This window comes from Carica papaya, chromosome 1, assembly GCF_054855325.1.
Source record: "Carica papaya isolate Zhongbai chromosome 1, ASM5485532v1, whole genome shotgun sequence".
NCBI classification, from domain to species: domain Eukaryota; kingdom Viridiplantae; phylum Streptophyta; class Magnoliopsida; order Brassicales; family Caricaceae; genus Carica; species Carica papaya.
Genome location: NC_142309.1, coordinates 9,405,781 through 9,431,109, shown reverse-complemented (window position 1 = coordinate 9,431,109; position 25,329 = coordinate 9,405,781). Strand labels below are relative to the sequence as shown.

Genomic DNA, 25,329 nt, shown 5'->3' with positions numbered 1-25,329 from the left:
TTTTTAGTTAACTTTTGTATGATTCTGTAATTTAATGACTGTACATATATTTAAACTTGTTGAGGCAAGAATTAATTAATGTTGCCTACAAAAGCATGAGTAAATATTTCACTACTTATACTCCTAAATTTCAGGATGATCATTCCCAATGATAAGCAGGACACTTTATAGAAACAAAAAAATTGTATACTTCGACAAGAAAAGAATTTAACCCAGCCACCTCTAGACCAAATAACGAATGGCAAGGGCATCTCTTAACCTAAATAAGAACATAAGAAATTTAAGTACAAGCATGGGAACCCCTTGATAGTGTCGAAAATAGGCAGTAGAAATGCTATTACCTCCTCTCAGCAACAAAATTTAAATTATAAGTACTTATTCTTTCATTGAAAATAAGCAGTACAAATGCTCTTGGAAATACCAATAACTTCTCAACAATCTTAAACTTTTTTACATCATCAGCTTCAGTACCATTCCAAAAGATTTTGGTAGGGATGGTTAACTCACTAATACTTTTGCATTCTCTTTTTTCTGAAATAAAAAGATTAAAGAATGCAAAAGCATTAGTGAAGTTGACCATCTCTACCTCTTGCATTCTCAAGGAAAACTTTCACCAGGCAAATATCAAATCTCAGGTCCTACAAACTTGTTAATATAAAGATTTGGCATCCCAACAGTCTCTGAGGTTTTCTGCATTCCATTCCAAGGTGGACGCTTACGAAGGGCGTCTTTCTGCCTATACATTTTATATAGTTAAGAACAGCACATCACTAATAATAATAATAATAATAATAAGCTTCCATTTAGTACAATTAAATCTGTTGTGTCCCTACATTAAAGGAAAACATAACACATTTACTATAGAAGTAGCTGCATTAAATGCCATAAGGAAAAAACTCAGGCCAGAAACAAGATGAAGTTAAAAACAAAAACAAAGAAAAACTACTTTCAAGCATGTATAACTGGTTCATGAGGACACAAGGATCTTGCCGACATTACTAAATTATCTCTATATCATGAAAGCTTGGGACATATACTACAAGAATCACGATGGTCAAGCAAATGAATAAGCATGGCTCAGATTTCATATGTACCTATGAACAGAGAAGAACAGAACACGAGGATCATTCCAGATTGTTTCTTGAGTACCATTACCATGGTGAACATCCCAGTCAACAATCAAGATTTCGTTTAGACCCAAATTTGGCTGAAAAATAGAAAAACGAATATGGTTAACAAGGAAACAACTTATTAAAGGATGGAAAAGGAAATATCTAACCTAAATCCATATAGGCAATTATACATCTGACAAAAAAAGGAATTGATTAATAACCTCAGGTAAGAAAACTATATCTAAAGAATTAAAACTGACTCTTACTCTTACATTTAATAGAAAACGTGTTGCAATAGCCACATTATTAAATAAACAGAACCCCATAGCTTCTCATCTTCTTTGGTATGATGCCCTGGAGGCCTAACGATAGCAAAGGCAGAATCCAACTCCTTTTTGGCAACCCTCTCTGCTACCTATTGGATAAAACAACAATATTTAGCTCTTTACTTGAAATATAAACTGAGTTGTAATGAGTAACAGAACTGTGCTGAAAATTATTCTTGAAGCTAACAAGTTGGTCTGCTGATGCCCAAACATTTGAAAGATAAAACATACACATTGACAATGATAAACCTGATATCACACACTAATTAATCATTAAAAGTAAATTGCAAAATATTTTTATATACAGGTTGCATCTCCTTGATACTTAAAATATGTTATACTTTTTTTTTCGAACCAAAAAAGTTTTTGAATTGGAAAAGTTTAAGATTGACCCGGTCAAAAATCAACATGGAAAAACAGCACAACAAAACCGTTAAGAACCATTACAGTAACTTTACAAAATTGTTTGTTTATTACCTCGATGACAGAGCCAGCAGCAAGATATGCAGCAAGAAGAAAGAAAGAGAAGAATCCCCTGCTGCGGCTGAAGAGGTGAGGCCATGGAATCTGAGAACCAGGCGGTCAGCGTGTAAGGCACCGATTGGTGGAGCGGGAAACAACCACCAGAATGTCGACTACAGCAACAACAACAATAAAGGATTGAGGATTGAGGAGAGGAAATGTGAATTCTTGGCCGATGAGGAGTGAGGTGATGAAGTAGCCGGGGATGAGGAAAAGAGGAGGACTGTCAAAAGGAGATCGAGGAGGATTCTCCAGAGTTGGCGTTTTCCGGTTGTAGTTGACGAAGATTACATTTGATACCTACAAGGTGGAGATCGCTGAAAAGGAGGCTCAACCAAGAGACGAAGCAAGATTATTTTGGTTTTGGTTAATTACTGATTCGACGGAAGGACTGCATCTTCATGATGCGTGATGCTTCCTTCATCTTCATCGTCGTCGTCGTCGTCTTCTTTCTCTAGCTGTTTCGCAACAGGTTTCATAGCATCCATCTCTGTTGTAAGATTATATGAAACCACAGCCACGTGCAGACTTACTGGGAAGCGGCGCGTTCTATCCCTTGGGGTTAATGATGAATTTATAAACCCTACCTCCCAAAACACAAAGAAGATGAATATATACACTGATTGACAGGACCCAACAAGGCTGGCTCGTTCGTCTCTCTTGCATAATTCCCTGATCCAAATTGTTCTCCATTTGGGTTCGGCCCTTTCAAACTTAAATCAATTTCAAGTTTTTATTAAATCTAACTTCCTCTCTTCGGCCGAAAACAATATTTTCTAATTTTGAATACATATGCGGTTTTGATTAGATGTTAAACTCATTTTATTAATGTACAAATCCTTTAAAAATATTAACTAATCAACAAACATAATTAGATTTGATAATAATTAAAATAAAATTAATATATATATATATATATCTATAATTATAAAAAAATTTACAATGAATCAAAAAATCGTCATCAAAATAAATCTCTATTAATTTCTCTCTCTTTATACTAATATTATATTTTTATCTTCCTTTAAATATATACACAAATGATATTTTTTGTAAAAAAAAAAACTGCCTTTTAAGGAGAAAATAATTGTGCAATTTAAACACATAAGTTGGTAAAAAATAAACCCTGTTGATCATATCTTTTATGATTTTTTTTTTTTTGTTATTGAATATTTTTTTTTATTCTCATTACAATAATCAACTAGCAATCAAATTTTTCCTCAAACTAAAAAATTCTTTTTCCACCAACCTGGTGATAATTCAATTTGTCCCATATCATAAGTCATTGATCAAAGGCAAAAAGAGAAGAAACCCAGATATATATACATCTATATATAATTTTATAAGGATTTTTCCAAGTTTAAATATAATAGTAATTAAGCAATTATAGATACTTTACAAGAAATTTTATTCATGTAGTATAAAATTTAACATTAAAGACAAATATATGACCAATAGAATATTAATTAAATAATTTTAATTACTTTCTATTAAATTTTATTCATTTATTATAAAATAGTATTTATTAATATCAAAAGATTTCATATATATTAACACTAGCAAAAAGATGATATATTTGCATGGTGCAGTCAAAAGTTATAATTTTTATTAAACTCAACTAAGATAGGCACTATATAATTTAATAAAAACTGAGAATAACATTAACAAAAGTTCAACAAACATGAATTTTTTAGATTATGTAAGTTTTAATAATTATAGCGCTCTATATTCAAAAATATTAACACAATAAAAAAATAACACATTATATATCTCTGTCTCCATTAAATGCATACATATGTGTTAAATAGAGTAACAATCACTTTCATATAAAGACCGACCTATCATTTGTTATTAATTCATATAACATTGTCAATATAAGTATCTAATAATACAATACAAGACGTAAACTTCAGTTACGTAAGTCTCCCAAAATGCAAGAAAAAAAAGAGTTAAATTGTAGACAATAACCCATCATAGATTCATTGCATTTTTCCTGCAAATAGGCCAACAATACAAATGAAATCAGTTGAAAATGAGACATTTCTTCTTTCCATTTTTCTTTCGAAGGAAAACATTTAAACAACTCATATGGGACATTGAAATAATATGATGTCTATGACAATTTAACTTGTTAAAAGCTTTCCTTTTGATTTTTTTTTTCAAATAAAAAGTATGTAAGATCTATTAATATACAATCACCAAGGTGATGTCAAGCTACATATAAAAAATATTTACATGTCAATCAAAATGCCAATAAGATCTCAAAAATCCTGCATCATATAAAGAGAATGACTCAATAGTTAAAAAACTCAATATCTGGAACCTTCTATCTCAGCCCCTATTTCAATGATCTTCACCTACTTCAAAAGCCCAGTTGTTCCTCTCTTTCCACACTACCCAAAAAATAGCAAGGGAAATGAGACTCAAATATTTTTTCTCTCCACTAATACCTTTCCAAACCTAAATCCTCTCCCTCCACTAATAAAGTTTTTCCTTTGTTAAAAAATACTTTACTGTGGCTATGTACCTAAGCATTCCACAGTGAGAAAATAAAAATCCCTAAAAATATAGCTAATCAACAAACAACTATCTACTCCCCATGACCAAAACACCAAAAATATAGCAAACCATAAATTGAATTTTCCAGTTCCACAAACCACTAGCAGGAACCAATAATTGGCCTTAGGCAATTATGTCGCCTACAAAAGCCTGATTATTTCAGTACTGATATTCCCAACCTTCCCAAGACAAATTCCCAGCAATAAGCAGTAACGTTTACCTTATAGCATTGCCAAGAAAAGAACGTAACCCAACCCACTTTCAGCAGCAACAAATTGGAAGGAATCAAATACAAGAATAGGAAGAGACTCATAGGTGTATCTCCAGTTTTGGACAAACTGTAAGTTGATCTTCTGGTAAGCTGCTTAGTCTATCTTGTGCCTGCACATTTTTTAATGTAGTTCAGCAAAGCAAAAGAATAATAATAATAACTATGATAAACATGTATTTTGACAATTAAAAACCTGCTGTCCCCAGATACTAGTGGCTAATAAATGAGTTTAATATGAAGGGAGTCGAAGGTTTAGGAACTCACAAGCATGAGAAAGTGGGCATTATATACATTCGGCATTCTACTGAGAAAGATTATAATTATCTGTACATGTTTTTTGGACGGCCAGATAGACAGATAGACATTGCTATGGTTGCAAAAAGTAAGTGCATTTGCATATGTCCATGCATTACTGGCCTGGTAGAAGAGAAGCTGCAACACCAAGAAATATCATGAGGCTACTTATAGCTTTTGAAAGGAAACCTAAGAGGACGCAATATCCATCAATCAGGAGCAAAAAAAAAAGTACGAAACTCAAGTACAAACATGATAATCCCTTGATTGAGTTAAAAATAAGTAGCACAAATGTTATTACCTCTTTTCAGCAACAAAAATTAAGTTACAAGAGAAGTACTTCCATTCTTGTTGAAGCTATTAGAAATGCCAATAACTTTTCTATAATCTTAGACTTGTTTCCATCATCAGCTTGAGTACCGTTCCATACGGAAGAGATGGTCAACTTCACTAATGCTTTTGCATTTCAAGGAAAACTTTCACTAGGCAAAGATCAATCTCATGTCCAACAAACTTGTTAACGTAAATATATTCCAGAAAATTTGGTATCCCAACAGCCTCAAGGTTTTCTAAGCTCCATTCCAAAAGAGATACGCATGAAGGTTGTTCTTGTGCCTGCACATTTTTTAATGTAGTTCAGCAAAGCAAAATAATAATAATAATAACTAGGATAAGCATGCATTTTAACAAATAAAAACCTGTTGTCCCCAGACACTAGTGGCTAGTAAATATGAGTTAACTCATATGAAGGGAGTCGAAGGTTTAAGAACTCACAAGCATGAGAAAGTAGGCTATACGTACATTCCGCATTCTACTGAGGAGGATTATAATCATCTAGGCATGTTTCTTGGATGGCCAGACAGACAGACATTACTTTGGTCATGAAAAGTAATGGCATTTGCATATGTCCATGAATTACTGGCCCTGTAGAAGAGAATCTGCAACATCAAGGAATATCATAATATTACTTGTATTCTTTAAAAGGAAAAATAAGATGATAAATTATCCATCAATAAAGTGTGCATGATCATGATTACAGTACAGCGTTTATAAATGATACAAATGAATGAATGCATTCCTGAGATCTACGTTGGTCAATGCAAAATGTGACTAAACCTAATCCTAAATTTTAACCAGCAGAAATGTCCAAGTACTCGTCACAACCAATATTAACAAATGAGACCAGATTGCAATAACTGCATAAAGTAATATTTAAAGCTGAAAGTTGTTAATCAGTATAAACTTTTTTAAAAAAAAACAGTTAATCAATACATACTATCGACAAAGAAACATTAACTTCCACACAATTAGGAAAAAAATGTCAGAATCTGTCATAGATTCTCCATAAGAACAAAGTATAATCACAGTATAGATAAATTAGTTTACTAGTATAAATCGGTCTACTAGTTTACTTAGGATATATAACTGAAAATGACAACTAGAAAGGTAAATTACTAGAATTTAGTTACAGTATCCATCCATACCCCTTAAATGCTAAAAAGCCTCTAACCTAATTGAATCAATAATTTAATTCACACGTATTAGATGCAAAAACAAGAAATGAGATTCAAAATCCAATCAATCATATTTAACAAACTCAAATTATTTAAACAATCAAGAATTTGTTTAGACCAAATTTGGCTGAAAAATAGAAAAACATATATGGTTAACAAGGAAACAACTTATTAAGGGATGGAAAAAGAAGCATCTAATCTAAAATCCATATAGGCAATTATACATCTAACAAAAAAAGCAATTGATTAACAATTTCGGGCAATAGCCACATTGTTAAATAAACAGAACCATTACAGTAGCTTTACAGAATTGCTTGCTTATTACCTCGATGACAGAGCCAGCAGCAAGATCTGCAGCTTCAGATGACCCTTCATTAAAATATATGGAATTTAATTTCAAAGCAATCCTCTTTCGCTGCAAATCAAACTCTTCTGAGCTTATATTCTTAATCAATTTAATATAGTTCTGGTACCTGCACATTTTAATATAGTTCAGAAAGCAAAATAATAATCACTACAGTAAGCATGGATTTTAACAATTAAAAACCTGCTGTCTCAAATGATAGTGGCTAATAAATATCAAAGTTTAGGAACTCACAAGCCATAGAAAGTAAGCGCTAGTACTTTCCGCATTCTACCAAGGAGGACCATAACCATCTGTATATGTTTCTTGGATGGCCAGACAGACAGATTAACATTGCTCAGGTTTTGAAAAGTAATGACATTTATATATATATCCATGAATTACTGGCCTTGTAGAAGAGAAGGGGTGGAGAAAGAAAAAGATAAGTTGAAGAAGACGGAAAGAGAAGAATCCCCTGCGGCGGCTGAAGAGGTGAGGTCGTGGAATCTGAGAACCACCAGAATGTGGACTACAGCAACAATAAAGGATTGAGGACTGAGAAGAAGGAAAGAGAAGGAGATGAAATCGCCGAGGAGTAGGAAAAGAGGAGGACTGTCGGAAAAGAAGAAGAGGGTGAAGTCCTCGTTACCATTAACGAAGAGGCAGATCGAGGAGGATTTCATGGAGTCGGTAGGTTCCATCGACGGATTATTTTGGTTAATTACTGATTCGACGGAAGGACTGCATCTTCATGATGCGTGATGTTTCCTTCATCTTCATCGTCGTCGTCATCTTCTTTCTCTTGCTGTTTCGCGACAGGTCCCATAGCATCCGTCTCCTCTGGAAAGATTCTATGAAAGCACAACTACATGCAGACTTGCTCAGAAGCGGCGCGTTCTACCTCTTGGGGTTAACGATGAATTTATAAACCCTACCTCCCAAAACACCAACAAGATGAAAATATATAGAGCTATTGACAGCACCGAACAGGCTGGATCGTTCGTCTCTCTTGCAAAATACCCTAATCCAATTGCTCTTCATTTGGGTTCGGCCCCCTTGATCCAACTTTAACCTACATTCCTCCTACAGGTATGCTGTTTTGATTAGATGTTAAAAACTCATTTTATTTGAGAGGAAATCATTTCCACTATTAATTTACAAATCCGTTAAAAAGATTATAATTTTTGTATTTTGAATTAATTTTTTTACATCTCTAATATGATATATAATGTTTTTTTTTTGATAAATTATATTATTATGAAGGAGAATAATCGTATGAAACATTTAAAATATTTAATCATATCAAATAATTTAAAATAATATTAAATATTCATTAAAGATTATGTTCATTTAATTTTTAAGTATATTAAATCTTAATGATAAAACAAAATATAATAATTAAATAATAGAATAAGTTCACTACAAAAATTCTTTACTCCAATTATTATTTGGCCAAATCATGATTAGATTTAGTAATAATCAAATTAAAATTAGTATATAAATATAATCATAAAATTTCTTACCATCAATCAGAAAATCGTTATCATAACAAAAATATAAATATCGTGTTTAAATATTAAACAATTAAACACATACATAATATTTAGAAAAATTTCATCTTAAAGAAAAAATAATTATGTAATTTGAACACGTGAGTTGACTAAACAACAACATTGTTAATGTTGTATGCAGATCAATTGGATCAATTGGATCTAACTGACCGACTAAAAATTCAAAAATTAAACTCAATTTTTCTCTAGTCATAAGTCATTAATCAAAACTAAAAAGAGAAGAGACCAAAATATGTGTGTGTGTATATATGTAACAGCCCCGGAAATTCATAATGAAATGTATATTAAGAATATCAAATGCGGAAGCGAAGTCAAAATTTGAATAACATCCCTTACACTAAAACTAAAAACGTGCTCACAAAATATAAAAGATCAAACTACCTAAAGGAGAAACTTGAAAGTAAAAGCTACGAATATGACTATGGAGTCTTTAGGCGTCCCCTTCGTCGTCCTCCTGCGGAACCGGCTCGGGAACGATGTCCTCTTGATCTGAAATGATTAAATAAGGAATGAGCTACACTACCCCAGTAAAGACATTACGATATCTCACCATCACGGAGGTAAAAGTGGGTAGAAAACACAAAAAGACCAATGGAGCATAATTTACAACAAATCCTTTTATTAATAATAAAACCTTTACCATTCACTTACCTCGGTGAAATTCATAAAAACAATATACGAAAGCAATAACATCATCATCATCATGAAACCATATATATAAACTGTATAACATAATACCTATCAAGCTTTTCGTAATTCAATCGTTACACAACATATTTTCCTCATTTACCAGCCCACTAGTATCCATAGGGATCCATAGGGGTCCCGCTACCCGTTAACCCTTAACACTTGAAATCATATTCCAGGGCCGTCCCCATACCCCGTCCGGTATGGGCGCCAAACCATAGACCTCATTACCCCGTCCGGTATGAGGGTGAAACGGGCCGTCCCCATACCCCGTCCGGTATGGGCGCCAAAACACATAAGATCTCCATACCCCGTCCGGTATGGGAGACCACAATCCCGGTAGGGTTCCCTACGGACCCGGTCCGTTCACCATCTCCCAGGATATCTAGTCAGGCTGAACACATTATACAATTTCTATTTACATAATCTTTCATTCTCCTTTTCCCTCAGTCAGCATTATCAATCACATACAAACAAGCAAAACGATAATTTATGCCAAACAGACAACATACAGCATCGATATCCCGGTCATTCAATCCATAATCAATAAAACAGTAAAATATGCACACGAAACTATAAAATAAAAACATCGAATCTCATGCTGCATTTAAAACTGTAAAACAGGCCAAATAACAGTTAACCGACAAACACACTAGACTCGGGCTTCATTAGCGACCTTAAGCAATTTCATACATTCGTTGATTCATGAAATACCGTTTTATCATTTATTGAACTTTCAAACCGTGATAGGAAATAAGGTGAGGAGTCCTTACTCGTTTCGGGGTCCGAACACGGCTTCACAGTGCGCCTACAGGCTGTCCCTAATTTTTCCTGAATTTTTTCCCGGGGAACTGAAACGCACTACTGGTACCTGCACGTGTTCCAAAAAATCCCAAATTAGGCCCAGGGCCCCTTTTGGCCAATATCGCAACTCCGGCACGGCGGCTCCGCCGTGCTCTAGCGACGGCGCCGCCGGTTGCGGCGGCAGTTCGCCTCGGGTTGGCCGTTTTCGGCCACACTCGCATTGGTTCCTGCAATAAAACAACCCTACGGCCCTCGGGGGGCCGAAAATTTACGGAAAACCGAAGCTTACCGGCGGCGGTGCTCTCGGGTGCGGCGGCTCTCCGGTGAAGTTCGTGTTTTGGTGATTCGGCTCCAATCAACCTGTAGAGAAAAGAATGATGATCACGGTGATATAAAAATTGCATTAAACGGAGGCCGGGAAGGGCCTCATCGGAGGCAAAAACCGAGAAGGGGCGCGGCGGCGCCGCTGGCTTTCGGCCGTGTTTTTCGGCCGTTTGGCCGAAATTTTGGCTCCGATTTGGCCACTGGGGAAATCAGCGTGGAAAAACGAGTCGGGGGTATAAAATTTACCTCGATCGGCGGTCGGAAATCCCTCCGGTGCGGCGGCGGGTGGCGGCGGTCGGCTTCTGGTTCGTCTTCTCCGGCGAGGGCAGGCGGCTAGGGTTTGGGGTCTGGTGTGGGGGTCTTATTTATACCATTTTGCCTTTTGATCTCAGCCGTCCATTTTGTTTTAATCTGGGCCGTCCGTTTTTGATTAAATCTGGGCCGTCCGTGCGCGCGATTGATCTGGGCCGTCCGATCGCGCGCACGCGGATCGCCAACGTGGCCAGTCCCCGGTCGACGTGGTTTTGCCACGTGGCAGGTCCTGGTTGGCCAGGACTGCTGACTGGGTCTGCTGACGTGGCTGCTGATGTGGCACGCGTATTTTTTTTTTTTCCTTCAATTTCTTCAATTTCCCCGGGTGCTACAATATATATATATATATATGATTTTATTAAAATTTTGTCATGTTTAAATAAAATTTTAATTAAGCAATTTTAATTATTTTTTAAAAATCTTTATCCATTTAGTATAAAATTTAACATTAAGAATAATTAAATTACCAATTAGTTTACAAAATAATATTTTTTTATATAAGTGGCTTCTTAAATATTAGTAATAACGAGAAAATAGTAAATTTACATAGTTCACTCAATAACTATAATGTCTATCTAATTTAATTAAGATAGGTATTATAGTATTTAATAAGTGTTGATAACAACACTAGTAAAAATCTATCAGAGAAAAATTCTTTAAATTTTGAAAGTTTTGACAATTATATTACTCACATTCAAAATAATTAACATAATAAAATGCGTTATACATCTCTGTCTTCATAAAATATATTCTTATATGTTACATATATAACTATCACTTTTATCAAAAGTTGGAACTATAATTTATTATTAGTTAATATAGCATTGCAAATATAAGTCTTAAAAAATACAAGTTTAAAGAGTTAAGTTGTTGGTTCGTCAATATCAAATACCAAGTTGTCTTCATTTTTTAAACAAAAATCTTTCATAGATGTATTGACTTTTTTTGCAATAAGGTAAAGAATAAAAATAAAATTAGTTAAGAATGAATCATTTATTATTATTATTATTATAACAAATAAAAAAAAAAACTTAAAATAGTATCATGATATTTAACTTGTTAAAATTATATATTTGTACAAAATTTTTAAAAGAGCAATTATTCATGAGTATTATAGAGAAAGCTTTTACGAAAGAGATATATTAGCACTATGATTATGTACTTAAGCATTCTACACGAAATGTAATAAAAAAATCCTAAATATATGGCTAACCAGAACATATGTTCACTTTTAAAAAAATTAACAAAATATTAAAGATATGATTAACAATATAATTTTACTTTACAGTTCCATAAACACATTAGATGGAACTGAATGAAGCATCATAACTAATCAAACTAACTGAATTTTATATAATGACTAAAGTTAAACTGACCGAATCAATTCAATTGATTCAATTAATATCATATTAAATTATAAATAGATTAATAAATTTATTTTTTTAAAATTTTATAAACATATTAATAAAAAATACTAATTAACTACAAATAGGTATACTAAACGATTACATATGCATTTATAATTATTACTTCAATATATATAATTATTAATTTAAAAAATTATATATAATGTAATTATTAGTACTAAATAAAATATTTTGAATTAAATTAAATATTTCAAAAATAATTTTAATTTTTAGAAAATTTAAAATACTTAATATTATTTAAAATTTCAAATATAATTTGCTGCACGACTTTTTATTCATTTCTTGTTTCGGTACGTGAGTTTTTTTAAAATATTCCAGTGTGACTCAAATTTATGAATAACTCAATTTGTTTGTGGTGTTAATTAACTCTATTAAAATTAATTAGAATTTTAATATGTACATTCTATAATTAAAAATTCGATGATATTGCATAGTAAAAAATTATCTTTTATTAAGTGGAGTTAGTTATAACAAATTAAACTAATATAATATATAAATTGAGATGCTTATTATGGATCATTATTTAACTTAATACTTGATATGTTTATTTTTCTATAAGAAATTGTATATTCAAGTTAGTTAAATTAGTTTTCGTTTATAACTTCGTTTGACAAGTATTTATGTTGTATTGCGGTTAATGTATGCATATTACTTAATTAATAAATATATACATCATTTACTCAAAAATAAAATATTTATTAAAAATTTAATCATTATTACATAATTCGATACGATAGAGACTAAAACAAGAAATAGATAAAAAATTATGGACAAAAAATATATTTATAGACAATAAAAATTTGAAGTATCTTTTTTGACTATTCACCAAAATAAATAAATAAATAATTAATAAAATAGTATGATAAGATTATATTCATTGAACTTGTGTAAAATGTATTTGACAAACACCAACTATTTTAATTTTGTTTTTATGCATATTTTTGATTAATATAATTCTATTAAATTATAGACAAAAATATATACATGTATCGTTATCAAATTCATTCTAAGATTTAGAATAACCTTTACAACCTTGTCATCTCTAAAAATAATAGTAGAAAAGGTTGGATAGTAGTAATACAGGCAAGAGCAAGAGCAAGAGCAAGTTTCTTTTTTATACTCTCCCAAAGACAGTGAAAAAAGCAAGGTTTTCTCCTCTTCCCACTTTTTTCTTCTAATAACAAGAGCAAGGTTTCTCTCAAAGTACTCATTTTAAGTGTTCCAATAAATAAAGAATTGCACTCAACCCTTCATGCAATCAAGTGATTGAATCTTCTGCAATCAGTTTCTCAAGCAATCAAATCCACATCTATAATGAATTCATGATTAAAGCTTCAAGCAATTACCTCGTGATTAAAGCTTCTACAACAAACAAATGTTTTCAAAAGCTATAAGAACACTACAACCCGCATAGAGAATCAAGTATTCAAGCCCATTACACAGTTAAAGATTGTTCGTCCTTCAAAGATCTACAAAAGAGTCAACGCAGTAAAAAAAAAAAAAATTAATCTTTGACTATTTCATCATTAATTATTGACCACTAGAATCTAATATAACTAGAGATCAAGCAAATGCCTAAAATCACATAATGTGATACTCCTTAGTTTTATTTTTAATAAATGTTAAACATAATATAAATTTTTTTCAATTCCGTTGCATATGCCCTGCGCTATTTTCACAACAGATTCTTACGAACATGTATGAATAAACGACGTAACCCTTTTTCCCATGATAATGCATTATCAGTGTAGAGTTATCACTAGATATTCACCATTTAAGAATACATGCAGAAAAAAGAAAAGAATAAAACTGCGAGATCAGATTTAGAAAAGACATCTCACCAATTACCACTCGTATAACCTTCAATAAGAACCATATAGTTGAATTCTATGCTAAGACGAGGTAAATAAAAGGTAGTTACCAAATCTAAAACATGAGCATGCTTGAGTAGTAAGTACTTCTAGCCTCTGCATAATTTAAGCACCTTCAAGCTTAAGCTGTGATACCAATTTTTTCAGGGCGACCTCAACTAATCCCAACTTTTTCACGATCTGAACGATCAATAGTATTCAACACCAAAGAATAGATAGGTTTGGAGGCACCAAATCCAAAGCAAGCATTAGAGACAGCAAAAATTTATTAGTTTTACTCAAGTATATTCGTATACACAAATTAAGCAACAAGGACAATATCAGTCACAATTTTCTATGTATGTTACTGCTATCATGGTTTATGGTCCTCGACTAATACTAGAAAATTAAAATGTCCCACAAGAGGCTTAATAAAATCAAGCATTTTAATCTCAAAAGACCAAAGCAATGAAGACTTATCAACACATCTTCTCACCCTCCATCTTAAGATAGTCTTTTTTCCTAGAGCTTGGGGAAATTAATCAGGGAAAAAATTCATATTGTATGAAATAGGATATGAATATTTATGAGAAGAAGGTAAAAAGTAAATAATGAAATAGTTTGTAAGAATATTTTTTTTAAAAAGCGAGAAATTTTGTATTTCTTAATCCATATCAAACTCTTTGTCAAAAGCTCAGAAAAACTTGTACTAGTAGTACATATGTACATACACATACACATATATAAAAGTGGCTAAAAGGCTAAACATCCGCTGTTGCCTTCTCTAGTTCAATATACTGATTATATTTGGTTCTGGGTTTCATAAACTATAAACTCAACATACTTGTTCAAACCTCAACCGCATACAGTGGTTATTTATATTATTATGTTTGATATATCATGATATATATTTATAATATACAAAATTTAAAGCAAATAACTGTTAAGTAACACAATTTTTATTTTTTACAGACAAATTTAACATTAAAAGCACCAGGAACACTAGGAATAACAAATATAGTCTCCTAAAAAAGAAAACCAATGGCAATAAGAAAAACTGTGTAATAATTTATACACACTAGGAGTTTTCCGATTCAAGTTCACAAAGTTTGAAATTTTACAATGTAATTTAGACATACTTTTAACTTCATCGGGGATATTAGAGTACCTGATATTTTTGTCCCATCTCTAGTGCAATTCATCCAATTGCATGAAATTCACTCTTCTTTGTTGTCTTTATCTATTTGGTTTGAACTCTCGGTTGTAGCAAACTGGAGTATCCATCTGATCAATAATGCTCTGCAACCCTGATTTATAACTAGGATGAAGAAGCCTCAGTCCTAGTTCCTTCTTCACCCGTGCATTAGAAACTCTTTTATCTCTTCTTAAAATTCCTTTCTGTTCACATGGTTTTGCCATTGAGCATGCAGCTTCATGGTCAATATAGCCAGGCCACTTTCTCTCTATCAACTCCAGGGCATATCGAAATACTTCTTCCCTTGGAGCTGGATCGTCATCTACGATATTATAAATTTTCCTGAAGAAGTGTGATTCATGAGGAAAAAAAAAGATTGGAGATAAGACTGGTAGGGAAGTCTAGAAAAATGTAATACAGAAAATATAGTCCAATAGCCACCATCCTACTCACAAAAATAACAATAGATCTCCACAACCTGCCCCAGTCATTTATTGTCTGAAGTGTCAGATGCTCATGGCACTCCCAAAATAAACCGAACAGACAAGAAAAAACCACAAAAGACTTCTTCCCAACTGCAAAGAGAAGCTATAATAGACCGAAGCAAGTTTCACAGGGATATAACAAAAGCATACCCAGATGATGGCATAAAAATGGCAGCCTTAAGTGACTGACCAATGTCCTCAACATGGACTCTAGACGTGAATTGCCTGGATGCTCTCATTTTTTGACCTTCCGAGAGTGGCTTCTGCTTAACTATTGTATCAACCGCACTGCAGCAGGAAACAGTTAGTCAAATAATCGACCTTAAGCATAGTGAATTTAATACTGTAAGCAAAAATCATTGATGAGACAAGGATCCCCATTTGAGCCTACAAACATTTGGATATCAAATTAGCTTCTATATCTGTTTCTGCAGTTAATATATATACTTCAGGACAAGATTTATATGTGGAGACACTGAAGAGGTAATTCTTTATCTACTGGACGTACAAGAAGCATCAAGAACGACCATGCAAAAATATTTGTCACAACCTTCTACCCGGGCCATAGATACCTCCAAGTCGAAATACTTGTGCTGAAAGGCCAAGATCATGTGCCAGGTTTAACCATCCTTTCTCAGCAACTATGCTCATTTTGGCCAACTCACTAGAAGGGCGAGCTGGGTAACTGTCAGATGATAATGCATGTATCGGCATCTTACATTATCAAATACAAGCTCATGCCAAAATCAAAAGCTCATGTTACACTTGGAAAACACTTACTCCTCATCCACCAATTCACCACCACAATGTCCATATACACCTGTCAGACATCAGTAGTATCCCAATATCCAAAATGAGCTTCAGGCGCTTGAAGAAACCATAATGTTGGACTCATTAGTTCAAGGAGAAAGCCACAAAGATGCAGAAACTATAACGATTTATAAGAATTTTTACTAGTTTCTTGTACACCATCATCATTTGTATCCATGTATAAGTTTCTATCATGGAAACAATGTATATTTATATCTATCTATCTACATATTTATGCATGTATAGACCAATGTAAATCACATGAACGATATTAGAGATATATTCTCCTTCCTCAGGTGTGAACTATTGAATAGAATTCAGTACTACTTCCTTAATGCCACATAGTATTAATTTCAAGATGAATAAGGTACCATTGGGTTCAAATGTCAATTATTTAGAACATGGATAGAAATATAATAAAAATGCAATAAAGATTAAAAGAAGTCTTTAAATACCACATCAAATTTCATGTTTAATTCAAAACTAGGTATACTGTGATCCCTATGTTGAGAAAAGTAAAGTCATCAGTTTAGAATTTAAAACAATATTGAGCTGGCTTAACTGCAAATCAAAATATCAATCTACATAATAAATCAATGAAATCATGGAATAGAGTGAGAATAATATATATTTGAATCAAACATGTCGTAAATAGTTTGGAAAAATTTAGACATAAAGATGAAGACTGGAAACAAATTCCAAATACTTTTGACAATTTAATTCCATTAACTTTTTCTCAACATAAAGGAGTACACACTAGTTGATGATAAGTAGCAGAGCCACTGAAGATTTCCATCAGAAAGTTCCTGCCTTAGAAGTTCCCCATGCTGCAGCACCTTCAAATTTGAAAATAAACTAGCACACTGAGAGAGATTGTCATAAATATGAAAAACTGAATCAAGACATTATTCATTGATTGAGTTGCATAGCATCTATAGAAATACCAGATCACCAACACCTGGGATAGGAGGGATTGAGACAAGGAGATGTGTCTGATATTTTATGGTGTTTAGGGTCCTCCGTCTGAGAAGCAAAACAGAGGCAAGCATCAGAATAATATAGAAATTTTTCTTTCCTAGTCGAATGTATGATTTTAGGTCACTAAAACAGAATGACATGGAAAGAGAAAACTCACTCTGGCTCCATTGCATTGAAAAGGTGGACATCAAATCCCCTCTTTTCCAGTTCATTCTTTTTCACGGCAGTTGTGCAAGTGCCAGAAACATCCCTAAATGCCAATTCAACCAGCAATGTCAATCCTTGTCCTAACAAATTTCAAATGCAAATGCTTCATACACAGAGGTTACCGGAAATTCTTAAAAATTAAAAGTTGAATTTATCATCTAGAATTTGTCTAGAACAAGTAAAATACGAATTTGTCAAGACCTGGGGGTACTGTGGTATTGTTGAAACAAGCATATATTTTTTTAGAAAAAAGTGTAAACAGTCTATTAATGTTATAGCAGCAAGGGGGTGCAAGTCATGTACAAAATTATTTACAGGTCAGTTAGACTATCCATGACATCCAAAATCCTCCACCCTATACATGTCGTGTCCCAAAAAAAGGATCAAAATAATGATACCAACTATCCTTAATTTTTGCCATATCATTCTCCACCCTTTAAAAACCCTCGTATTTCCAAACCACTCACAGAATAGTCAAAGGAATAAGTTTTAAAAATTTTTTCTTTTTACAAATCCTACCCGACACCCAAATCTCCTCCTTCACCAATTACCCAGCAGACTATAGACCACGGACCATAAACTATGAGCAATAGAACACCATAAAAGAATATGATTGCAGGTCTCAGCCGCTCTTTTACATAACTAACATGCATTCGTTGTCACTCTTCTCCTACTTATCAGCTTATTATTGGTCAAAAGTACACTCACTCCCTGCCTTCCAAGCGAAGAAAGCAATTCTAAGCGGTGCATGTGCTTTCCAGATCTGTTTATAAGGGAAAACTGAAACCTTGTTGTCATTAGAATCCATCAATACATCATAAAAAGATTTTACAGTTAACTGACCATCTTGCTTTGGTTTCCACACTAGTAAGTCACTAATTATAGTCACTTGAACACAGGAGAGCATCTGCAGTAACTCTTCATATTCCCCAACCTCCCAGTCATTCAAATTCCACATCATCTCCACATTCCACACCTCCCCAGGCCTCCCACCTTCATAGGCATCCTCCACCACAATAAATTTATTCTTCACAGTAGCAAAAATTTGTGGAAATTGATCTTTAAGCTTCCCAATACCAATCCACTCATCAAACTAGAAAAAAATTCTATCTCCCCTTCCTAACTGCCACTTATAACATGATGAGAGAATTTTATGCTGTTTATACCAATCTTCCTCCATAAACTCAAACCACTGAGATTGATGCGATGAGCACCAAAACTCAGAATCCTCCTACCTCCCCACCGAGCATCAAACATTCTTTTCCATATACGCGCCTCCCCCTTCAAGTATTTCCACAACCATTTACCATGCAGGCCATATTCATCTCAATCATCGAATGGATGCCCAAACTGCCATAACTCACCGGCTTTCTCACCTCCTCCCACTTTACCAAGTGAAATTTCCTTCTACCTTCATCATCCCTCAAAGGAAACGGCATTGATTTCTTTCCAATGTCTTTGCAATCTTCACAGGAATCGTAATAGTAGACAAATAATAAATAGGATGATTAGCAAGAGTATTTTTTATAAGTGTAAGTCTACCTCATTTAGATAAGAAATTTCTCTTTCAACTAGCAAATCTCTTCTCAAAAGTTTCAATATCCGGGTCCCAAGTCCCTAAGTCCTTATATTGGAACCTAAGGGGAGGCCCATATATTTTGTAGGAAGTTTAGTCATCTTGCACCCCTAACAAGACTGCAAAATAATCATCATTTTTCTGACTCCCTAAATTGACTATCTCGGATTTATTTAAGTTAATGTCCAGCACAGGAACTGCTTGAAAACACATCAGAATACAGCTTAAGCCCAAAATCATCCTCTCTTCCAGTTGACAAAAAACAGGGTGTCGTTTGCAGAAAATAAATGAGAAACTTCAATATGCTGATTTCTTCTCCCCACCCACACCCCTCTCATTAATCCAGCTCCTTTGCTCTCTAAATTATCTTGTTCAGTGTTTCTATAACAATAGTAAGTAGAGGCGACAATGGATCACTTTGTCTTAAACCCCTACAAGTCTTGAAAAAATGGGAAGAATCACCATTGATCATCACAATGAAAGAGGTAGTAGATATACACATCTTATCCATTTTCTACATCTCCCCACCGAACCATAATCTTCTCAGCATGTAATCCACAAAATCCCAAATCATATGATCATAAGCTTTTTCCATGTCTAGTTTACAAATAATCCCATCCATCTTGTTACTTATCAAGTCATCAACCATTTTGTTAGCCACCAATACAAAATCCATAATCTGCCTCCCTTCCATAAAAAAGTATTGACTCTCCCCAGTCACCACACCCAACACCGAAGACAATCTTTTAGAAAGGACCTTCAAAATTAGCCTGTAGACACAACCAGTGAAACTTATAGGCCTAAAGTTTTTATATTTCACGCCCATTCTTTTTTTGCAATAAGGACCAAAAAAGTGGAATTTAGAGATTTTACAAAAGACCCAGAACTATGAAATTCTCTAAACACCTCCAACAGAACATTTTTTACTACATGCCAAAATTCCTGTAGAAATCTCATGTTAAAGCCATCGGGACCTGGAGCTTTGTCGCCTTTACAATCCATGAGTGCCTCTTTAATCTCATCTGTCGTGAATTCCTTCTCCACATTGGTTCTAGCTTCCTCATCTAACATCTCAAACTGCAAATTGTCTAGTCTCGGTCTTCTAACAATATTTTCATAATACAGATTAGAAAAGAACAACCTGCCTCTTCTCTCCTATCTCTGTTTCCCTTGATATCACGGCTGTCCACAGATTATTGGTCAACATAATTGCATCTCTTCCTGTGACTAGCAAGACAGTGAAGGTATCTAGTGTTCCTGTCACCTTCTTTAATCCACTTTTCTCTCGATTTTTGTCTCTATGAGATTTCATTCATCCTCATTCTGTTCCCCAAGTCAACCCTCAACCCTTCTCTTCTCGCTCTGTCCACCTCCGCACCCCTCCCAACCAACCCCCCCCTCCTGTCAGTATCATCAATCCCCTGCATGATACTACTCATTGTCTCTACTTCTTTCAGTCCTTCCTCTTTGGCCCACTTCTTGTTCCCATCCTTTAGGATTCTTAATTTACGAGCCACTCTGTAGCTAGCTTTACCAATTACATTAGTCTCTTTCCATGCTTTCTCTATCAAGCTTCTAAAGTTCTCCACCTTTAATCACTTGTTATCAATTCTGAATGGAATTGGGCCCCACTCGATACCATCTGAAACAATACAAATACGAAAATGGTCTGAAGTGGTTCTTTGCAGTACCTTTTGCGTCAACCCTGTGAGGAAACAAGCATATTGTAGTTTGAAGTTGGGGATTTTGGTTGTTGGTAGGTGTCAAGAACCCAAATGGTGCCAAATAAAGAGCACTGGTTGTTTTCCTTCTCTTGTTGTTATTTTTCCTCTCTTGTCTTTTTGTATTTCTGCTAAGGCACATAGCTGTTAGTGTTGAACCAGCTCCATAACAGGCATACAGTTAGGCTGTACCAGGTTTGTAGAGTCTGTTATTCCATAGCCAATCACGGCCACAAAGACTCACTATAAAATAGCCTGATGTAAATTGTAAGAAATCATCAGAATACTAGGGATTAAATTCTCTAGTTCCCATCTCTCTAAATTCTCATTCTCTCTTCCATACCTCATTCTATAATCTATTCTTTGACCTTCTTCTCTCATTATGCCCCCTACCTCAGAATCGTAACCCTAGTGTAAACGTCATAAATCCTCTTGATAGTATCAGGATCCAAAAACTTGGTATCAGACCATACTAAACTGGGCAAACCTTTGGCTTCCATTGCTAAGCTAGGAAGGAGTAAGGGCACAATGACTGAGTACCAGAGGGTTGCTTAGGTTGTCTGCTTGATTGACCAATGCCTCCACAAATTCATGATTGAGTCTATGAAACTATAGACTCTTAGTGGGAAGCCAAGCAAGCTGCCAAACTAGCTGAGAACAATGCAAAACTTCAGGCCATACTAGCCAAGACAATATGTACCATGCTCCCAACACCTTCCAAAGGATCATTCCAGTAACCACCACCAACACCATAAGACACCCTAGCACAAGTCTAGCCACTAATCTACCACCCTCTCCTCTTGCAGAATCTTACCTACCCCCAAAATGAGAGACAACGGACCCAACAACAATACTCCGGTAACCTTAAACATGCTTGGTTAGATGTTCCTTAAATAGACATACCAATATTTGAAGGAGCTAACCTCACATCCTCGGTAAGGAGGTGCAACAAGTATTTTCAGGTGTATGAGGTCCCCGAAGAACAAAAAGTTGAACTGGCTACCTTGTTTTTTGGGCAAAAAGGTTGACATGGCAAAATGTTTGGCACATGTTATCAAAGATGCAAACTCAACATAGAGCAAGGATGGGGCAAAACTTGAGGAAGAAATATGTTGGCGCTCCCCCCCCCCCCCCCCCACCAAAAAAAAAGATCCTTAATGAAATACTCTAAGCAATTGATTGGTCAGCTAATCCAACAAAGCACAACCTCATGACTGAACTACAAGATAAAATTTCCAAACAAAACAAAGCGTAGTTGAAGGCGGAAGGTAAACCAATGCCTGTCACAGGTTTGAGGACACATAGTCCCCTGGCCATCAATGGAAAGACAAGCATGAAATGGTGTTGGAGACCACTGAAAACGAAAAAGAGGAGACTGAAGAAAAGGAAGAACAAGGTGAGGAGATGTAAAAAGAAGAGGCCATTAGAGAAATCACCTTGAATGCCCTTTAAGGACAGGAGAAGGACAATACCATCAAGGTGTTCAAAAATGGTGAATTCCAAACCAGTGCTAGTGTTGGTAGATAGGAGAAGCACTCATACATTCATGAATGCCCAAACAACCAAGGCCTATGATATTCAACTCATCAAAATCAAACCTCTTCAAGTTCGGAACGAATTGGAGCTGCAAAAGGTAAAGTCTTGTGACTCTTTCAGGGTGATAGGTAAGATGTGATACTGGGGACAGATTGGATAAGTACAATCCAATGTCATTTGATTTCTTCCAAATGCAAGTATCAAGCACTTGCTGATTCAAGGACTCACAAATAGGAAGAATGCCAAACCTCTCACTAAAAAAAGACTGGCCAAATTGGTGCAAGAAGAATGGAAGGGTATTAAGAACATGTATTTTGTTGCATTATAGCTTGATGGTAGACAAATTGACAGGAAGTTCTGAAGTCAACAACCCATTGCTCACAAGGTAGAGAAAGGAAGTAACGAAGAAGATGCATGCGATTGGGAAAGTGGACGAGCAGCATTTCCGCCATGATCAAAATTAAATGGTTGATGAATTATCCAGGATCAACATGGCAGGGAAGAAAAACAACTCCGAAAATAATCAGGAAGGACAAACGAGTCAGCCTAGCAGTACTCACCGTCATTCATAAACAGTATATATCGCTATCTTGCGTTTCCTCAGGAGCGAACTCTCCCCAAGAAGAAGCAACAGAACAGAGTAGTTAAAGCCATGGCAATCAAGATAATAGGCCGTCAATATGCTTAGAGATTGTGAGTTCTCTCCATAGTCCTAAAAATAAGTCGTTTGCTACAAGCAACAGAACTAATCGCAAACCAAGGGACATAAGGAATCGCCACCTCATCTCTCTAAATCCACCTCATAATGAAAGGAAAAACAGCTTAGTCTGCTAAGTCACTGGTACAATAAGAACGAAACAAGGAAGAAAAACAAACAAACAAACAAAACAAATGATAAAGCATTTGAGAAATAGAAATTATTTTTTTTTCTTACCAGCCTTCTTTCTTGAGCCCCTGTGCGAAGAATTGTCCGACGAAACCCATGCCAAGAATGAACATCCGATATTCCGGCTTCAATTTATCGCTCCGAGAATTGCCAAAGAGGGAGCCTATAGGAGAACATATCGAATTTTGGGATCTAACAAATGCCGGTTTTGTTGCAGTGAGGCCGATTCGCAAAGGAAATTCAGAAGTTGAAGACGGTAAAGACATATATGCACGGATAATCTGTTCTGCTAGTGGAGTAACCCTCAAGTTGGACAGTGAATCGAGGAAAACCGGCGCAGAGAGCTGAGGAAGAAAGTAGAACACAGGTGCCGAAAGCTTCAAAGGAAGCATCAAAATTAATATATGATTTAATTAAAAGATGACAAAAATTTTATAGAAATAATATCAATAAAAAATATATTAAGCAGAATTAAAATAATATATCTTAAAATTTATTAAAGAAACTATTTGTATTAATTATTTAAAATAAGACTACATTTGGAAGAGGATAAAAAATCTGTATGAAATTTATTTATAAAATTTATACTTTTTAATTAAAAAATAATGGTACTACTTAAAATGACAATAATTATATTAATATGAAACTTTACATTCCATTTATTTTAAATTCCTTCGAATTTAAAAATCTTAAAATGCAATATTCTAAAAATAAATATGATTTTGCAAATAAATAAATATGGGAGGATAAAAAATTGTTTCTGTAGCCTAATTTTTTTTGTTTTTGTTTTACAGGAGACAAGAATATTAATTGGAACTTAAAACCATGAATTCTTACTAGAAGATTGGGTGTTTATTTATTTTTGAATAGAAATATAATAACTCATAAAGATAATTTGAGGCATGTTGGCAAATATAAATTAAGCTTTCCAAATGAACCAATGTAGCTCTTCCATACAATGTGCAATGTGTTATTTTGAATTAATAAAATTAGATAAAGTTGTGTTCATTAGAGGAAAATTTGTTTCCAACCTTAATGTGAAAAATTTCTTTCTCTCAAATGTAAGTAAATGTTGTTGTTTTCTTTTTCCCCACTGTATAATTAAGAGGAGGAAAATATTAAAATAAAATATTTTTTTTTTATTTTTTTTAATTTTCTATAAATTTTTAGTGGATATGCATTTAAGTGATTGGTATTTGATAACATGTTAATCCTTATTGTAAAATGATGGTTATCATAGTCATTATGGTGATTGACACACCTGTAACAACAATCTGTATCATCATATGACAATTTAGTATACTGATAATTATGATGAATCTAAGTTGCCAAATTATGTTTGTATGTTGTCTTTCTCGTAATAGCTGTTTTTGCCGGAGAAAAAGTATTATATGTAACATCAAATTGATAATAAGTATTAGAAAAACATTGAAAATTATTATGGCAAATTCTTGTAACAATAACCAAATGCACTCATTAAAGAATTAGATGAAGCTCAACATAGAAAAATTTACAATTATTTAATTAACAAAAGTATTCAAATGTAATAGTAAGAAATATATTAATTTATTCATATCTTGATTTAGTTAGATAATACAAATATAAAAATTTACAAGATTCAAATTAAAAAAAAAAAAAAACATACATAGATTGTCACATGCCTTCTTTAGTAGATATTACTACAACAATTTTAGGATAAACTTTGAGAGAATAATTCACAACTATGAATTTCTTAAGGGCATTGCTTCAACTAGCCTAACAGTCATAAGAATTATTTCGAAACGTTCTTGAAATAAATTTAGTTAGTTGACTTAGAAATGACTTTTCTGGGTACATTAAGCGGAGATATTTTTGAAAATATAACTTTTGTGTTCCTTGCAATTATGATTGAAAAAGACATTCAAAATCTTTAGAAAAGACAGATTGCAATTCCACAATTCCACAAATTCTAAAATTGGATACGATGAGAATAATTTCCTGACAAAACTTTACCAGTAAAAATGACACTACCCGAACGCAGCT

The 25,329-nt window shown here is 33.9% G+C and overlaps 3 protein-coding genes across 8 annotated transcripts; all 3 read right to left on the bottom strand.

Annotated features, from left to right (window-relative positions):
* Positions 1 to 307: 307 nt before the first annotated feature.
* Positions 308 to 2,566, bottom strand: LOC110808516 (histone deacetylase 5-like). The gene is made up of 4 exons (XM_088218636.1): positions 1,916 to 2,566; positions 1,385 to 1,527; positions 1,095 to 1,207; positions 308 to 736 (listed from the first exon to the last, which is right to left on the bottom strand). The coding sequence occupies exons 2-4, from the start codon at positions 1,436 to 1,438 to the stop codon at positions 625 to 627; spliced, it is 279 nt and encodes a 92-aa protein (XP_088074762.1). The 5' UTR covers positions 1,439 to 1,527; positions 1,916 to 2,566; the 3' UTR covers positions 308 to 624.
* A 1,211-nt stretch (positions 2,567 to 3,777) lies between these two features.
* On the bottom strand, positions 3,778 to 7,583 carry LOC148269167 (uncharacterized). 3 transcript variants are annotated; one of them, XR_015818653.1, is made up of 7 exons: positions 7,194 to 7,583; positions 6,921 to 7,068; positions 5,883 to 6,005; positions 5,383 to 5,696; positions 5,052 to 5,219; positions 4,737 to 4,897; positions 3,778 to 3,950 (listed from the first exon to the last, which is right to left on the bottom strand). XR_015818653.1 is itself a non-coding variant. In XM_088218619.1 (7 exons), the coding sequence occupies exons 1-3, from the start codon at positions 7,334 to 7,336 to the stop codon at positions 5,912 to 5,914; spliced, it is 399 nt and encodes a 132-aa protein (XP_088074745.1). In that variant the 5' UTR covers positions 7,337 to 7,583; the 3' UTR covers positions 3,778 to 3,950; positions 4,737 to 4,897; positions 5,052 to 5,219; positions 5,383 to 5,696; positions 5,883 to 5,911. The 3 variants fall into 3 exon arrangements, 2 of the variants coding, with proteins under 2 accessions (XP_088074745.1, XP_088074750.1); XM_088218619.1 differs by having other exon boundaries at positions 5,883 to 6,019; XM_088218624.1 differs by lacking the exons at positions 3,778 to 3,950; positions 4,737 to 4,897; positions 5,052 to 5,219 and having other exon boundaries at positions 5,556 to 5,696; positions 5,856 to 6,019.
* A 7,273-nt stretch (positions 7,584 to 14,856) lies between these two features.
* LOC110806461 (NAD(P)-binding Rossmann-fold superfamily protein) lies at positions 14,857 to 23,719 on the bottom strand. 4 transcript variants are annotated; one of them, XM_088218600.1, is made up of 8 exons: positions 23,356 to 23,710; positions 17,539 to 17,631; positions 17,348 to 17,426; positions 17,161 to 17,239; positions 16,374 to 16,413; positions 16,144 to 16,278; positions 15,744 to 15,881; positions 14,857 to 15,450 (listed from the first exon to the last, which is right to left on the bottom strand). In XM_088218600.1, the coding sequence occupies exons 1-8, from the start codon at positions 23,697 to 23,699 to the stop codon at positions 15,150 to 15,152; spliced, it is 1,209 nt and encodes a 402-aa protein (XP_088074726.1). In that variant the 5' UTR covers positions 23,700 to 23,710; the 3' UTR covers positions 14,857 to 15,149. The 4 variants fall into 4 exon arrangements, with proteins under 4 accessions (XP_088074726.1, XP_088074732.1, XP_088074743.1 ...); XM_088218606.1 differs by having other exon boundaries at positions 17,539 to 17,668; positions 23,356 to 23,488; XM_088218617.1 differs by lacking the exon at positions 23,356 to 23,710 and adding an exon at positions 22,982 to 23,160.
* Between the last annotated feature and the right edge of the window lie 1,610 nt (positions 23,720 to 25,329).